The sequence below is a fragment of the Camelus ferus genome, chromosome 32, assembly GCF_009834535.1.
Source record: "Camelus ferus isolate YT-003-E chromosome 32, BCGSAC_Cfer_1.0, whole genome shotgun sequence".
Classification (NCBI taxonomy): Eukaryota; Metazoa; Chordata; class Mammalia; order Artiodactyla; family Camelidae; genus Camelus; species Camelus ferus.
In genome coordinates, this window is record NC_045727.1 from 22,113,188 (window position 1) to 22,131,605 (window position 18,418).

At 46.6% G+C, this 18,418-nt stretch overlaps 1 protein-coding gene across 4 annotated transcripts in view; it reads right to left on the reverse strand.

Annotated features, from left to right (window-relative positions):
• The window catches only part of PIWIL1 (piwi like RNA-mediated gene silencing 1), a 54,445-nt gene extending 49,204 nt beyond the window's left edge, over window positions 1-5,241 (reverse strand). For all 4 annotated transcript variants that reach the window (XM_032471874.1, XM_032471877.1, XM_032471876.1 and 1 more), the window contains exons 1-2: window positions 5,159-5,241; window positions 4,707-4,818 (exon numbers count right to left, since the gene is read on the reverse strand). In XM_032471874.1, the coding sequence (XP_032327765.1) occupies window positions 4,707-4,818; window positions 5,159-5,236 (190 nt within the window). In that variant the 5' untranslated portion in view covers window positions 5,237-5,241. The remainder of the gene's footprint in view (window positions 1-4,706; window positions 4,819-5,158) is intronic.
• Between the last annotated feature and the right edge of the window lie 13,177 nt (window positions 5,242-18,418).

Here is an 18,418-nt window from a genome sequence, read left to right on the forward strand (position 1 = left end):
GTGCCAGCTTCTGGACTTCACTGGAGAAGTAATGTAGCTTAAGCTAAATATATCAGTTCCCGGTACACCTTGGAAACAAGTTATTCTAGTATGAGCTTCAATTTCTTCTCCTGAAAAACTGATGATAAACTTTACAGGCATGTAGTGTTTTAAATGAGACCGCCGTTGATAAAGCTCTTTAAAGGTACACTAAATATGTTGATTCCTGCGCCTCCCGATTTTCACGGGCTCTGCTTAGAAGTCCTTTAAATGTGTAACTGTTTCCATTTGTCTCCCTTGGCAAACTTTGTATCCCAAAGACCTTCAGTTTAAGTAACACATGGATTAACCACACTAACAAAGGTCAGGTAAACTGAATCCAAGCTGACAGCAACAACAGGTCATAAAGCCTTGATTTGAATTTTGCCCTGAAAAATTTGAGATTCTCTTGAAAAAATTAAATTCTGGCTACCAAAACCTGATTGCAAGTTTCTGAATGTAAACAACAATGAAATCTGTTCCCCTTGCTACGTATAATACCGCTATTATATTTCAGTCAAAGCTTGATTAACTGTCAATCTAGAAAGATGACAGATTTCAAAATGGATACAACTGGAAACCTTGCTAATTCCAGCTGCCAGAGTGACTTATTAAAAACACAGACCAGTTCTTGCTACTGTTCTATTTAAGTCCTTCAACGTATCCACACCCCTAACAGAGTGAAAATTCAAGGTCCTAAGCAATGTCTCATTAATGATAATCTGTTAGAGTCGTTATTTAAATTTCTAAAACATTTGAACATTTGCTGTAACAAGCACTTCTCAGATATAACACTTCTAAGAGCAGTGAAAGGTGGTAAAACAGGGCCTTGTCACCTGAGGGTTACTTAATCCTACCCTTACCTATAAAGGCAGGTACTTTTTACAGATAGGGAACTGAGTTTCATAGAATTAAATTCATGAATAACTGTTAAGAATTTTTAGTGAAGATCAATACAGAGAATATTTAGATTTCGGTATTTCCTGCCATTTTATTTGCATTTTAAAGCTGAAATAAGGAAATGTTTTTAAAGCAGCTTCAGCATATCTTTTCGTACAGTTATATTTCATTCAATGAAATTCTGAATATGCTGAACACAGCTAAACATGTCAAATAGTCTAAGCTTCAACAGGACTGAAGTGAAGAACAAAGCAGGAGGCATCACACTTCCTAACTTCAAAATATACTGTTCCACTATAGTCATTAGAACAGTGTGGCACTGGCACAAAAAAGCCACACAGACCAATGGAACACAATCAAGAGCCCAGAAATAAACTCAAGCGTATACGGTCAATGAATATTTGACAAAGAAGCAAAAAATACTCCATGGGAAAACATTACAGTCTCAAATGGTCGTAGGATAATTGGCTATTCACATGTAAAAGAATGAAACTGGAGCCGTATCTTACACCACTCACAAAAACTAACTACAAATGGATTAAAGACTTAAATGTAAGGCCTGAAACTATTAAACTCCTAGAACAAAACATCGGGGAAAAAAGCTCCTTGACATGGATCTCGGTAATGATTATTTTAAAAAATGTGACACCTAAAGCACAAACAACAAAATCAAAAATAAACAGGTGGGACTACAAACTAAAAAGCTTCTGTACAAGAGAAGAAACCACCATCAACATGAAAAGACAACCTACAGAATGAGAAAAATATTTGCAAACCTTCTATCTGATAAGGGGTTAACAGCTAAAATATATGAAGAATTCATACAACTCAACAGCAAAAAACCAAATAAGCCAATTTTAGAAACGGACAAAAGATCTGAATTGACATTTCTCCAAAGAAGATACACGAAAGACCTACAGGTACATGAAAAGATGCTCAACATCACTAGTCATTAGGGAAATGGAAATTAAATCCACAAAGAGGTATCACCTGTTAGAACGACCATCATCAGAGACAAGTGATAACAAATGCTGGCAGGGATGTGGAGAAAAGAATCCTTGTGCTCTGCTGGTGGGATTTTAAATTGGTGCAGCCACTCAAAAAATTAAACACAGGACCACCACATGATCCAGCAATTCTACTTCTGGCAATGTACCCAAGGGAAACAAAAATATTAACTCAAAAAGATACCTGCACCTCCAAGTTGGTAGCAGCATTATTTACAATAGCCAGGACCTGGAAACAATTTAAGTGTTCATTGATAGATGAATGCATAAAAAAGTTGTGCACATATACAATGAAGCATTATGCAGCCATAAAAACTGAGGAAGGCTTACCACTCACAACAGCATAGATGGACCCTGAAAGCATTATGCTAAATGAAATCAGTTAGAGAAAGACAAATACTCTATGATCTCACTTATATGGGTAATCTCAAAACAGAAACCGAAACCAGACCCACAGAAACAGAGATCAGACTTGTTACCGGAGGCAGAGGGTAGGAGAGGGGAAACTGGAGGAAAGTGGTCCAGACGTGAAACTTCCAGTTGTAAGACAGAGCAGCACGAGGGATATAATGTACAACATGAGGCCTATAGCTAACACAACTGTAGGCTGTATGGGATGTTTGTCAAGAGAGCAAATCCTAAGAGTTCTCATCACAAGGAGAAATCCCTTTTCCTGTTTCCTTTCAACTGTATCTTTATCAGAAGATGGTGTTTGCTGAACCTAGTGAGGTAGTCATTCCACAGTATCTGTAAATCAAACCATCATGCTGCATTACCTTAAACTTACCCAGTGATACACATCAATTATCTCCCAATAAACCCGGTGGGAAAAACAAAAGCAAGTGATTTGAGGTGCTTCTTGGCGAGTCACTGGTTTTAGCACTTGACTCCCCTTCTGGATTTGTTCTCATCATTTCTGACCTCTGAAGATTCTCCAACTCTCTTGCCAGATCAAATGAATTTTTTAAAAAGATATTTTAAAATCTAGTACATTAAGGTATGTAGTTGGAGACTACCTAGCCTGCTATAATGCTGGATACGGAATTCTTACTTGGTTGTATTTTGAAACTCATGCAAGTTCAAGTTTCTATCATTAGAATCTTTTGTAGCTTACTATGATACATTTAAACAGGATAGACTGTATCCCACTGTTCACTTTTTGGATTAGATAGGTAATTAAAAAAAAAAGAACTGAGGCATCTAGGGAAGATGACTGGATAAAATCCTATAAATAAAAGATTAATGCCCAGAATGACTTGTCATCAGGCACCTTAAAAAATAAAACAGCTTGTAGTACCACAAGAGTAAGATATGTAATTAGATATATGAAGTAAGTAACAAAAGACCTTCTGTCTTCCAACTGAGCCTTCAAATGAAACACTATTAATGGATGCATTTTTCCTAAAAACTTTCTATACAGAAAATACGTACATACACATACATGTATTTACTAAAAATACAAAAGTAATTCTGTTTTACAACTCGTTTTCATTGCAAGCGGTTTTTTGCATTCTTGAAAATGGCTAACTGATACTCTACTGTTAAAGCACAGGTTTCACCTCTCAGTGGTTGTTTCCAGTTGGGGGGTATTGCCTGTAGGTAACACCCTCACACAAGTCCTGTACTCACCCGGCGTCTGGGTGCACTCCCATGAATGAACTGCTAACGAGAGTGTAATGATGCACACGTTACAAAATGTATCCAAAGGTCAGTACAACTGAACAGCCCTACAGAGAGCACAAGTTCCGGCTCTACAGTTGCCAACATTGGCAGAAAGTAAAATGAAGAATAAATAGAAAACAAATGTTCCAGTTTAATTTAAATGTAACGATAAGGCTACCATTCTCAGTGGCCTTTGTGGTTTTCAACGCACTGCCATTTCCTCTGTCCATTTTCCCACCAGCTTGGGAGCATCACAGATTCACAGCACTCAGCATGCCAGAGACACTCCTCCATCAGGTCAGTAAGTTTCCAGGCTGTCTTCTGACACTGACAGTACCTGTCACAGTTCACTTCAGACTGTGTCAAAGTTTACTTCAGATTCAGCCATGTTTTCCTCTAATTTTCTGGTGTCGTTGGTTATGACCAAATATTTGGAGTACATGGAAACTCAGTGCGAGGCAACAAGCAAGGACCCAGCTTTGTCTGCTAGTTTTCCATTTGTCTCAACGCTATTTTACTGAATAGCCCATTTCCCATACCCACCCCAGGGCATAAAAGCCAATATTACTACATTAATTTCCTGTAAAGGCATACAGGTCAGTTTTTTCCTATACCAAAACCAAACTTAATAACTTTTGGAGACCCTCAAACCAAGCATCCAAATAATTCATTTCTGCAACAATGCAGTAAAAAGCACAATTTTGGGAATCAGAACTGGTGTTTTAACTCTACTGGCTCTCACAACGCCAACTTGCAGCTGAGAAAACAGGATGAACCAAGACATGTAAAAACTTTTTATAAATCAAAGTTACAAATGTTCAAGAGCTTTGATGAAATCACTAAAGATACCAAGAGAATGTTCTAAAATGGCTTACTAATGCATAGCGAGCAAATTAACAGTAAGTTTAGAATTTAATTGCTTTGTGACAGCCAGCGCGGGGCTCCGGGGTACTCACTCCCTGCACGCCCCTTCTGCCCCCGGTAGCAGCAGGCTGCACAGAGAGGTCCCACTACACCTCAAGGGACGGCTGGACCTCTCTCTCTCACTGAGGAGCGGTGCTTCCTGTCCCGTGCCCAATGTCACAAATGTACACACGACATCTTTCACTCTCCCTTCACCTTGTGACTTGGCTGTCGCTCCCACGGCTCCCCTCTGCCGTCCGCGGCCGGCCAGCTCCCCTTCTGCCGGTGGCGGCTGAGGTCCAGGCTGGACGTGACCAGGCTGCTGGCTCTGCAGTCACGTGCGAACAGAGAACAGTGTCCCTTCTATGTCAAGAGGTCACAGACATCAGAGGAAGTAACTAGTCTTAAACAAGTCTAAGGCATTCAACCAAAACTGACCTAAATTAGTAATCAAGTATTTTATTCTCATAAAGGAATTTCTTCAAAGGTCACCAATTTAACTGAGAACCAGCTTCCAAAACCCTCAGGCATAGAACGTGATCTTCCTTGTTCAGTTCCTGTCTCCTTCACAGGGCAGTTTTTTAACTGTGACAGCCGACGCTAACAGGCCTCACGACGGTTTGCTCTCAAGAAGGCCTTCTGTAGCTAGAAAAGCGACCCGCACTCACCGCAGTGGCGCCCACGTGCTGCACCGTCTCCTGACCACGGGCCCTTCCTCGTGCTCTCGCTCGGGCTCTCCCAGTCATCTTCCTTTTTCTTGAGAGGACATAAATTACCAAGACAATGCTCAATTGAGCGTTTCTACAATGTTGCCTTTAAACTGATTTAGTCAAGGTTCTAAAACTCCTGGGTAATTTTTTTTCCTAAACTTTAAACACAGTATCTTTTTTGCCAGGAGGGAGAAAGAAACTTTTTATTCACAGATGACATAATTGTGTACATAAAATATCAAGAATTTACCAAAAAAAAAAAGACTACAGAATCTGATATTTCTATGTTGATATTGTATCCTGAGACCTTGCTAAACTTAACACATTGTATCTTAAGGCAATGTCCCTACTTTCAACAAATTTAAGTGACCCTGTGCTAGGTGGTGGCACTGAAATGGAAGACTTATGTTAAAAGTATTTCATTTTTCTATTGATTTATTACAAAGAGATTAAGGAGGGTAAAACTGTTAAGAGACGATGTTGGTGACTACCTCCTTCCTTCACACCTGGTATGTATGTAATCTACTGTGAAAGTCGGCACTGATGCCAAGTTTCCTGCCAGAACCTTCATACAGCTTACACATACACACCACATCCTCCTGGATCTCCCCACAATTCTATGTGTAGCTCATCCCTTCTACCACATCATTTATGTCCCACAATTTCATTCCTGGTAAGGGGCATCACCATTCACTTTGTCTCTAAAGAAAACAGAGTCATTTATCTCTAAACTACTCCTACCAAATCTGTTCAACAATTCTCTCCATTCCTTCAACAACCCCATGTTAATGAGTACCTACTGTGAGCCAGGATCTGTGTTAGGCATCAGATACACAATCATGTACAAAAGGTTCCCCAGTCATCCCCCGACCACAGAGCAGAAAGCGGTATCATCAGGTTACTATCAGCAGAGACCTCAGAGCTAGACTATCCGAATCCTACTCCTTCACATAAGTGACCTTGAGCAAATCACATAACCTGTGACTCACATCCTTACTTGTAAGAATTATAATAAGCTACACCACACAGGCCAACTGTGCGGCTCAAGGAGAACCCACACAAAGCATTTACAGGGTGCCTGGCACATGGAGAGCATTCAGCAAGTATGAGCCCTGGTGGAAAAGGCAGAGAAAATCATCACTACAACTAATTTAACCAAGGAAATTAGCACTGTGTTCTCACAAAAAGGAAAGCAGGAGCGAATTTACATACTGAAGAGGCCTGCCTCCAATGAAGTGAACAGTTGAACTGAGCTGCAGGAGGACTGGGAACTGGGAGGAGGCGCCACTCTTCAGGCAAGAGGGGACAACCCACGACTAAGTGCTGAGAGCTTGGCTTGTCTAGAGAACTGAAAGACGCGCAGTGTGACTGCGGTGTAATGAGCCTGGACTTGACGCTCAAATCAGGGAACGTCACTGAAGGTTCTAAAGGGGGACAGGTTATGACATCATTACATTTCAGGCCACTCTGCTTTAAGTCAGGATCTCTTTCTTATGAGGTTTTTTGTCCCAAGACAATCTTCCTAGAAAAATCCATGACAAATCTAATCACACTGTCCACGTCTAAAGACCTCTTTGACTTCCTATCCTGTTCTAAAAGGACTAAAAATACATTAGCTAACTGTAAAAACCTTTGCAATCTAAGTCAGCAATTTCCAAAGTAGGCTACATAACACAATATGCTGAGGCGCTAGCATATTATAACTGATTTTAACACCATTATAAATTATTCTGTGTTTATACTACATACATGAGACGATGGCTGTCCATACGTAACTGACACCCTGAGCACACTGGGGTATATTCCCAACTCTGGAGACCTCTGGTTTAGACTGCAGCAAACATTGCTTTCCTCCACTCACACCAGCCGTTGTAAATTCCAGGATTCGCTCTGTCTCACGGCACGTGCTTTGCCCAAGTGCCCCACCCTCCTGTCTAAACTGGAGGGTCCAGGCTCATCCTTCAGGGAGCAGCTCGGAGGCCGCCTCTCCCACCCTCCTCCACAAAGCTGTCTGCGGGGCTGTCACCACCATCTGCAGCCACCTCGCTGATGGGAACCGGCCTCCTCCTCCTCGCGTCCACGCACACACCTCAGCGCTCCTCCGGGCCGGCGGAACCGCAGGTTGGCCCTCCGCTCCGCGGCCCAGAGCGTGGCGACGGCGCAGTGGCTGCGTGGGCGAACTCCCAGAGCCCGGCAGTGAGCGGAGCTGCCGCCCCGAGAGGGGCTCTCTTCACACGAGTGCCTTAGCTCTGGAAGCGCGCTCCCCGCCCGCCGCGCCTGGGACCCGGAGGGAACGCGCATCAGATGAGGCGCCTCCGCCCGCCGGGGCCCGAAGCTGGTGTTCGGCCGGCTCCAGGGACCGCGGAGGGACCGCACGACCCGCCGCACCCCACCCAGGCGGTCCGCCGCACCGCTGCGGGGCGCGGCTGTGCACCCCCATTCTGCCCCCCGCCCCCGGCCGGACCGCGAGCTACACTGTCACCCCCGAGACGAGGAGCCGAGCCGGTGTTCACAGCCAGCTGGACGCCACCTAGGTCACTACGGCCTCCACCCCGCGGCACCCAGGCCTCCCCGCCACCCCGGCACCGGCGCCCCAGGGAGGCCCGCCGGCCCGGCCCGGCCCGGCCCGCCCCCACCCGCGCCCGCTGAGGGCTGAGGCCCCGGGGTCCGCGCCGCCGAGGGGCTGTGTGGCCGCAAGGTGGACGCCCCGCCACAGGGCCGCGGCCTCACCAGACCCGCAGGCTGCAGCCGGAGGGAAGCCGCCGAGCCCGACTGGCGCCGGGGCCGGTCCGCAGCGATGCCCTCGCACCCGCAGCCGCGCCCTCGCCCGCGCCCTCGCCCTCGCCCTCGCCCGCGCGGCACTAACAGTAGCCGCCGCGCCGCCAACGGTTACCTCGCGCCGGATCCCTCCGCGCCGGGACTCGTGACTTCTTGCCCCGACGTTGGCCCCGCAGAGCCGCGCCGCCCGCTCTCACCGAGCTGGCCGTGGTGGGCTCCCGCTCCTGGGCGACTGCGGGGCGCCCGAGCCGGCGGAAGCGCGCCGGGCCCTCTTTTCTGGGCGGGTGGACACTGATTCCAAGGGGTAAACTGCACTGCACGTGAGAGCGAGCTAACGGCACGGAGGGCGCGGGCCCGTGCTGCGCGCTGATTGGCTGCCGCGTGGATGGCGGTTTCGATGGGGCGCAGGCGGAGGCAGGGCCAGAATAGCCCGCCCCCGCCTCGCTAGGCCCCGCCCCCGCCTCGCTAGGCCCGCCCACAGCTTGCCCCGGCCTCGGGTTGTACCTGCAGCTCACGTGACCGCACGTGGGCGAGGATTGAGGTGGGCTTGGTCCCATCGCCGCTGGTGGAGCAGGGCTGAGCACGTAACACGCCCTCGGTAAATGGAAGTTGTGACCAGGTGTGTTCTGAGCGTCCTGCTGTTAAAAAGTGGACTTAATCTTGGGCTGGACCCTTAAAATTGTAAGGTATTTCATTTATCAAATAAGGAAACAAGATTTGAATTTTGCCCCCCCCAAACTAAAACTGCATTCTGGAGCCAAAAAAACAAAAACAAAAACAAAAACCAGGCGGCCGTGTACTTACACATTTCACTTTCCAAATCAACACATGGTGGAGTGAGCGCATGCGTGTTAACGTGCATGACAGTGGTTCTCAAACTTGACCTGCATGAGGATCACCTGGAGGGCTGGTTGAAGCACAGACTGCGCAGCTCCCGCCATTCCGATTCAGCAGGCTCAGTCCGGCGGGCCCGCTCGCTTGCACCTCTAACAAACTGCAGAAGTGCTGCTGCAGCTGGTCCGCGTCATGTTGATAACAGAGGCACCGAGCTGGGTGCCCTCAACAGTTCGTTTCCTCGTTGGGAAAAAGCAGTACTGTTAAAACTATTATGAAGATTATAAACATAGAAAGGAATTATTTCTCCGGCTGGGAAGTGGGACGAATGGTGACCATGTGATTAGCGAAGTCCAGTAATAATTCAATAGCTTCTGTATAATGGAGTTTAGGAGGTAGTCCTGTAGGGACTTGCTTTAAAGCTGCGTTTCTACAAGAAACGTATTTTTTTATTCATACTTGAGTGTATACTCTGGTGGGGGTAGGGGGTGGGGAGAGGGCTGAAGTCTCCCCAAGCCACCTCCCCAAGTCCTGCAGCCTGACCATCTGTGGGATAAAAGGAGCAGGCTAGATTTCAGTGTTTCCCACAGTATCTTGATTATGAACATCCACTGGGGGGAACTTCTGAAAAAAGCACGTGCCCAGGTAATCCTGAGTCAGCAGGTTTGAGATGGAAGCAAGGAGTACTCTTTAAACAAGTGACACCAAGTGATTCTTAGGCTCAGGGAAGTTTGAGGAATTTGAGGCAAGATCTGTGAACCTGACATCTCCCACACTTAAATAATTTCTGAGAGAAGAGAAGACACTTGGAGCGAGGAGTAGTTTGGGAGGAAATGACCTCCCGAAGGTTTTCACTTAAAAGAAAAAATTTTTAAGGCGAAATTTGGAATACAATGTGAACTTTCAATATCCCAAGAAGAACTTAAGATGTTAGTGAGAAGATGTTCTGTGAAGTGTTGCCAGCAGATGGGGCAATAGAACCAGAAATACATCTTTACAGCCTCAACGCAGGAGAGAAAAATGTCAAGAATGGACATTAGAGGGTAGAAGTAACACTTTTCCCTCTGTGTTTATGTTCTCCATGTGCCCAATCCTTTTGTGACTGCTGAAGATACAGTGCTTGTTTGAAATGTCACCGAGCATCTCAGTGTGTGTGTGATGTATGAAATTGGTTTCTAAAGAAACTGCGATACATCAAGATGGTGTATGGCAAAACCCCTCATTCTTTTGATGGTGCAAACATCGCATCTCACAAAACTCACCTAAAATTTAAAAAGAAAAGCTACAGAGAGAGGGAGATTGGGGAAATGTCGGTTTTTAAAAGTTTCTATATTGACAGCGCAACCAGGACACCAGTGGCATCAGTTTGGGGGAACAACAATGTATGTGCCTGACTTGAAGCTGGAAACTGAACGGATGTAGATTCTCCTCCCTGGAGCTTGGTCAAGAGGGCGTGAATCACCATTGAAAGTGAGCAGAGTGCGAAAAATGATCTGAGGGCTTGGAGGGAGGGTGGGCTGGGAGATGCTTCACAGACACGATGCTGCTGGAGTCTTGAGGATGCGTGGGTTTGCAGGGAGCCATGGGAAAGTATGGATGGAGCACTGTGGTCTGAGCAGGTGCGTGTGGCTCTGGGGCGACAGGTGGTCCTGCAGGAGTGATGGTACCTGGAGGGGACAGCAGGTGATGACACGGGAGGGATAGCCCAGGTTCTAGAAGTTGAATAAGGGTCAAAACTGAACGTCCAGACTGCTGACTGAGGTCCCAGATTTGCCAGGTCTAATGTTATTTCATTGTGGTTGCTTGCTTTGTTTCATTGAGGGAAATTCACGTAACCTAAAATTAACCATTTCACAGTGAACAATTGAATACATCCACGAGCTTGTGCAATTGACATCTCTATCTAGTTCCAGAACATTTTCATCAACCCCAACATAAAACCCTGTTCCTATCCTATTAAGTAGTCAGTCCCCCTGCCCCCCCCCCCCACCGCCCCAGCCCCTGGCCGGCACAAATCTGCTTTCTATCTCTACGGATTTATCTGTTCAGTTCATTCCCTATAAAGGGAGTCATATGTGGTCCTTTGTGTGTGGCTTCTTTCACAGAGCATCCTGTTTTCAAGGTTCGTCTGTGTTGTAGCGTGCCAGTGCCTCATTCCTTTTGATGGCTTAGTAGTATCCCATCATATAGACAGACCACCGTGTGCCTGTCCTTCCACCAGAGCATGGGTCTAGTGTTTTGAAAGGGAGGCGGGAACCTTGGACATTTGTGGGTGCCTATTCAGGACATGGCCATTGGGTTCACGCTCTGAAGAACATTCCAGGGGAAGGAAACACAGTGAAGGATAAAGACAGAAAAATCCCAAGTTAGTTTAGGTGTGACTGGTAACATGGTGTTGGTGGACGGTGGCAGGCAGGACAGGAACTGCTGGCTGGGAAACCAAGTTGGTCGATCATTGTGAGCTCTAATTGCTGGAGGCAGGAATTTAGACCATAGTCTGTAACTCACACTGGGCAACCGTAGCTCTGAGATTCGGAGATTTTTGAAGCCAAAAACAACATAATCAGAGCACCTTTTGACCTAGTTCCTTTCATTTAAAGATTGCAAAGCCTCTTTAAAATCGTAATCCAGATTTGGTAGGTGAAGGGATAGATGAAGACTTTGAGTGAGGAAAACAAAACAAAACTCGGGCGTGTTACCATGAGTTCCTTAACTGTAATTTTCTGACGCACGTCCCTCCTCCCTTGATACTTTTCTTGTCATTCTGGTTCTGTTGAATTACAGAACTGCATAGCTTCTCACCGGCTCCTGAGATTCCTGATCTAACTAGAGAAGCAGAGTGAAAAGGTGGACCGTGCCTCAAGACAGACAGACAGAAACACACACACACACACACACACACACACACACACACACACACACACACACACAATACCTGAGAATAGTCATTGAAGGGGAGGGTGATTGGTGAGGTCAGAGTTCACCTGTTTCCTCAGTCCAAAATTGTAATCGCACTCTGAATATCACAGTCTAGCCACAGGTGGGATGTTTCGGGGCGGGGGCAGGAGAGCCTGGACTGGGGTCTACGCAATCGACCGATTCTGCTGTGACAAGTGGCCCCGGGCACAGCGCCGAAGCTCTCGAGTTTTCTCTGCTCTAGAAAAAGCAGAGGCCGTTGACCTAGACCAGCTCCTCTCATTGTGCCTTCCGTGGACTGGCGGCAGCAGCCCCACCTGCCAGTTTGTACAAAATGCAGCTTCTCAGGCCCTGCACAGCCGAGCGGAACCTGGCTCTCTTGGGGCGGGGCCCAGGGCTCTGCATTAACAAGCCCTCCGTGTGACTCTGGTGCCCCCCAAGGTTGAGACGTGCTGGTGCTGGAACAGCCCCCTCAGGGGTCTCATGTTTGCTTCCAGGCTCCCCCATATGGTTCAAAAAAGCCTGACTGCCCAGCTTTAAAGCTCACCAAGTTTCTCAGTCAGAATCAGTACCAGTAGCCCCCCACCCGCAGGAAGCCCCCACCCACCTCTGCAATCAACCACGCCCCTGCCACACCAGCCTTCCTGGGGGCAAACACGGGCCAAGCTCAGTCCTGCCTGGGGCTCCAACCTGGGCTCCTCCTTCTACTGGGGCACCCACCTCCGGGAGGGACTGGCTTCCTTTCCCACCCGGCTCTTTGCTCACATGTCCCCTCTTCAGAGGACCCTTCCCTGAGCACCCATCCCCGGGGCTCCGCTCCTCACACAGTCACTCTCCAGCCCATCCCTTCATCTGCTACCACAGGGCCTTTGCACTTCCTGTTTCTCTGTCTGGAAAGCTGCTTCTTCTCGATCATCACTGTTTTCTACACAAACATCAGCTCCTCCCAGGGCCCTTCCCCAAGTGTCCCTCTGCCCAAGTCCCGGCACCCATTGCTAACCCTACATGTTAGGTCCTAGGGCTACAAAGCAAATGACCGCAGATTCAGGGGCTTAAAACAGCAGAAATGTGTCGTCTCACAGTTCTGGAGACCATAAGTCTGAAACCAAGGCGTCGGCAGGGCCATGCTCTCTGCAGACCCCAGGGGAGGATCTGTCTTTGTCTCTTCCAGCTTCTGGGGGCATCTCTCCAGTCCCTGCCTCTGTCTTCACTTGACCCCTCTGGGTGTCTCCCTGTGTCCTCTCCGCCTTTTATAAGGACACCAGTCACTGGATTTTAGCCCACCCCAAATCCAGGATGATTTCATCTTGAGATGCCTCCCTCACTACATCTGTAAAGATCCAATTTCCTAATACGATCACGTTCTGAGGTTCCCAGTGGCCGTGGGTTTTTAGAGAACACTTTCCAGTCACTACACCCTGCTCTATTGGCCGTCAAAGGAATTTCTGTTACCTGACACCACATCCTTGTTTATTATTGTCTAGCCTGATAGGACCACATCTCTAGGAGGTCAGGGAACGCGTTGCAGCCACGTGGATAGCTGCAGTTTCCGCAGCAGTGCCCAGCGCCCAGCAAGATTTGTAAGAATACCTGTTGATGAATAAATGAATGAGTGAGTGAATGCATTCAATCCACAGTCTCTTCCTTTGCTCCAGCTCTAGCCAGACCCTGCGGCATCACTTCTCCCCCTGCTGACCCCAGGTCTTCAACATCTCTGCTCTGTGGTCCTCCCGCCAGCAGCATGAATTTCAGCTGGGCGCCAGTCCCTCTCCTGCCCGGCTAGTCCCACCTTTCTAGCCCCTCCAGGGCTATCCTGAACCTTCACCATCTCCACCAGCCCCCTTACCTGGTCCTTACCCCACCGGCCCTTCTACTGCTCCCAGGGAGGTGAGGCCGGGGGGAGGGGGGGTGACGAGTGTCCCACCTCCCGCCTGTTGTCACACTGCTGTGACAGGCTGCAGTTATGTGTGGCCCGGTCCACAGGGGCTCGGGTTACATAATCCAACCTTCTCTGAACCAACCCTCACAAAATGCAAAAGGCAGCTTGAAAAGATTCCTGCAAAGAAACCATGGATGGAGAAAAAAAAACAAGCAACAACGAAAAATGCAAACACAAGCGAACAACAAGACTGTGGTAGAGTGAACAGTTCTGTCGCTGGACAAGCGTTTTGCAGCCCTACATGCTGACTTGTTCAGGCCTGACAGCCACATGGCTCTCCTGAAAAATATTCATGCTGAGTAATAATCATCTCGGTGATAAATGCCTTTTATCAAATACAAATTTCATCTTTAAAATGAAAGATGGTCTTTATTTTAGAATCTATTTTATCCAAATTTTAATTTTTGATCTTTATTTTGGAGTATATTTTATCATGTGCATATAATATAGTGGCATGTTATAAATACATATGCTGGTATATTATAAAGAAGTACAAATATATTTGGGTGGGCCTGCTCCAAATTTTGCTGTTATGGGTGCAGAATGAAAACTGATTGGAGGCTCCTGGGCTGCACACTGAGGTCCACGTTCTATGGTGCGAGGCACCTGCCCTCCGCCTGCTTGTCCAGCTCCGCCCTGTCCCTCCTCGCCGCTCTCCTCCAACCCACGTTCCCGCAGCAGTGAACTTCCAAGTTCAGCTCCGAGGCGCCCCTGCGAGTCCTCTTTCCCTCATGTTTCTCCCCGGTGGATTAGCATCCTCCTGTCCGGAACCCTTCCCTGTGATGTACCCCCGATCACGCGCACCACGCTGTGCGGTCCACCGAGTGCGTGGACATCGGTTTCCTGCATTATTTTGAAAGCTCACCAAGGACAGAACCCCCGGCTCACGGGGATCCCGCAGGTCCCGCACGCGTAGGCGCTCAGGAAATGTTTATTGACTGAACGAGCGCAGCTGATAGCGTTTGGCTTTCTTGAAAGCCTTTGTGTTGGAAACACACTTCCGCCCTGGTGTGCCTTTCCGAAGTTGGGCAGGGGGTGTGAGTCGCTTGCCGTCGGCATCCTCAATTCCCTAGCACATGTGTTTATTTCTCCTTCAACTAGTGTGTCCTCTCTGAACCATTTTTCTCTTTTGCCGATAGCTGTGGGTTTTTTGTTTTGTTTTGAAGTGGCTGTTACTCCCAAATTAGAGGGAACACTTTCCTGGTACCTGGGACCCCAAGGGCCGTTTCCCACCTCCTTGCTCTCTACACATAAGTGTTTTGGTGCTAGTCGGCCCCCTCCCTCCTGGAACTTAGGGTTAGTTTTAAATGAGTCTAAACTTTGTGTGATGGCCCCCGAACCTTTGCCCGAGAAGGCTTTGAGACATTGGCGTGGGAAACTGTTCTGACCAAAGATGCGTGAGAGACTGTCGGCTGGGGTCGCTAAAATAAAGGGGGAAAAGAAATAAAAAGAGAGCAGAGCAAATAGATGGTCTGTCTTATCTTCCGACTTTGAAGTAGATGATGTCCATGGTGCTGGCATAGTTCTGTGACTCGGAACGAGGGAACTGTTCTTCATGGCTTACGTTAGTTGAATTAAGGATTTCAAGTTGTCATTTGCAGCGCAGGACACCTTAAGTCAAGATACAGCGGTTCCCACCCCAGGATGTAGGTCAGAACCTCCTGAGGAACTTACTGGCTCCAAGCTTGAACAAGGGTGCTATAGACCTGAACTTGTTCATGGATTACAGGGACCTCACATTTTAGAAGGCTGTCTGGTTCATTCCGATGTCAGTAGGCCAGGATCAAACTTTGGTGTCCATGCTGTATTTTTGGAGTGAGTTTTGCAGCAGAAGCGAAATTCAGAATTTACTTGCAGACACATCCCGTTTTGACAACTATGCCACCTATCTTGGTATACTTCAGGGGTAACTATTTTGAGGTAAACACCCTCAAATACATGTTCTTTTTATATTTATCCATCATTCATTAATCTCTATTCTGAACAAAGCTGAACCGCCATCTCCACCGACATCCAGGTTGTTTTGTATATTAGTAGAACCTGCCACAAAGTTTCAGCGTCTACAGTATGGGCAGGATGCACACGAGGGAGTCCTTTGAAAAATATCATTCAGAAAAAGGTTCCTATTTTTTGAACAATAAAAATAACATCACCCACACATAATTAAGTTTGTCGATAGAAATTTCAGCTTCTCTCTATGTTAAATAAACACAATTCTTCTGCGTTTCTAATTCGTATGAATACATCTCTTTCGGAAGTGGTTGAGCCTGTGAACTGACCAGTGGCAGAGGCAGAGGCAGAAATGATCTGGGTCACGACGGCCCAACCTAATCTGTATAAATGATTTACATATTGGTACCCTTGAAACATCACCCACCTTCACTCCAATTCTTTAAACTCAAAGAGCAGAAATCAAACACTTGCAGGCGTGTTTTCTACAAAATCACAAGAAATTCTGTCGAGTGCCGTGACACGATGTGTCACTGCTGTACTGGAAAGAGCTGTGTGTGGATTTTCTTTCTACATCAGCAGAAGGGTCATGGAGAATGACACTGAAAAGCTCACTTTGAAGCGACTGGTGAGCAGAGCTTGGACTTGAGCCTTACACAGGCCTTGCGTTGAGTATTGGAGATCCGTGGTTCTCCACCTTTGGAGATCTGGAAGCGGTGGGGCCCGTTTTAGAAACACGCACATATATGAAGGTGCAATTTTCCATACATTCTCAGGATGTTCTGGAACCGAGGGAATCCCCCATGCGAGACCCTGGCTGTGGACTAGACTGGCCACACTGGGTATTTTTGCAGCCTGAGCACCTGGTCTACACCAAGGACAAGGTTAGCAGTTCTGTTTAGGAAGGGTGGGGGCTGCAGGGAAGGGAAGGGGCCTGGGACACTTGTCTGGAAACTCATTTGCACACTGCTGTGACTAAGCCTTGTTTACCGGGACTGGCTTGTGTCAGGCTGATAGGGGATGGAGGGTGGCTGGAGCCCTCCCAACCACCGCCAGTTACTGCCACCGTTAGGGCCTCGCAAAAATAGTGGCTCAGTTGACTTCTGTTGACTGAGTAAATGATGGAATACACGTCTGCGACCCTGGGCAAGTCCCAGCTCTCTGGTACGCAGTGTCTCGTTATTATATTAGAACCCACAATTTTAGCCTCGTAGGATTGTCATGAAAATTAAAGGAGATAATATATGTAAGTTATGTACAGTAGGTGCACAATAAATCTTAGTGTCGGGCTGAGAATGGGGGAGGATCTGGAACCCTGAGTTCCAGGTGGATAAAGTTACAGCTACTTTGGTTCTGCTTTAATGAACACAAAACCTTATTCATTTGATAAGTGAAGATGCGTGGGGGAAATTTTGCTGTGTTACATTTTGTTAATGAGAACCAGGGATAATGCAATCTTAATTGGGCTGAAGTTTATCTTTGTACTTTAAGGAGGGTGTCAGATGAAAATCAACCATGTGAGCAAGATTCCAGGGACAGAGTTAACCTACTTGCGAGAGAATCCTGTTCTCCAACTGCAGAATGCTTTGCATATAAACTGCTAATCATCCATTATTTTTATCTGCTGAAGGTGAACCTGTGTTTGTAGACTCATCATTAGCAGTTTATCCTTGTTGCTATGTATGTTCAAAATTAGTCAAATTGCTTTTGAAAGAAAACATCCCAAAATTCCATTCCCCCTGCTAATTAAAACAGTTGCTCTTCCATTTAGTCCTGATTTGTAACACTTTACATTTTTTAAAAATAAAATCATCAAAATCAATAATGAAATTATTGAGTCTAGACACGGATCTTACCCCTGCCACAAATATTAACTCAAAACGGATCACTGACCGAAGTGTAAAACACAAAACTATAACATTCCTAGAAGATGATATAGGAGAAAACCCAGACGACCTTGGTTGTAGTGATGATTTTTTTTTTTTATTTTAAGATACAACACCAATGGCAACATCTATGAAGGAAAAAATGGATAAGCCAGCCTTCATTAAATTAAAAACTTCTGCTCTGCAAAAGACAACGTCAAGAGAATGAGAAGACAGACCACAGACTGGGAGAAGATATTTGCAAGAAACACATCTGACAAAGGACTATTATCCAAAATATACAAAGAACTCAACACTCAACAATTAGAAAACAAACAACATGATTTTAAAATAGGCCAAAGACAGAAAGCTCACCAGAGAAGATGCCCAGATGGTAAATAAACACTTGAAAAAAAGACCCTCCTTATCATGTCATCAGGGGAGTGCAAATTAAAACAACAGTGTGATACCACCAAACACTTCTTAGAAAGGACAAAACCCAAAACACTGACACCAAATACGGGCGAGCGTGTGGAGCAAAAAGAACTCTCGTGCACTGCTGGTGGGAGGGCAAAACGGTGCAGCCACTCTGGAAAACAGCCTGGCGGTTTCTCACAAAACCAAACATACTTTTACCATATGATCCAGCAATCACGCTCCTTGGTATTTGCTCAAAGAAGCTGAAAACTTACATCCACACAAAAACCTGCACACAGATGTTTACAGCAGCTGTATTCATAATCACCAAAACTTGGAAGCAACCAAGATGTCCTCCAGTAGGTGAATGGATAAATAAACTGTGGTCCATGCAGGCAATGGAATATTACTCAGTGCTGAAAAAAACAGCTCTCAAGCCATGAAAAGACATGGAGGAGTCTTAAATGTATGTCGCTAAGTGTAAGAAGCCAATGTGAAAGGTTGCCGACTGCGTGATTC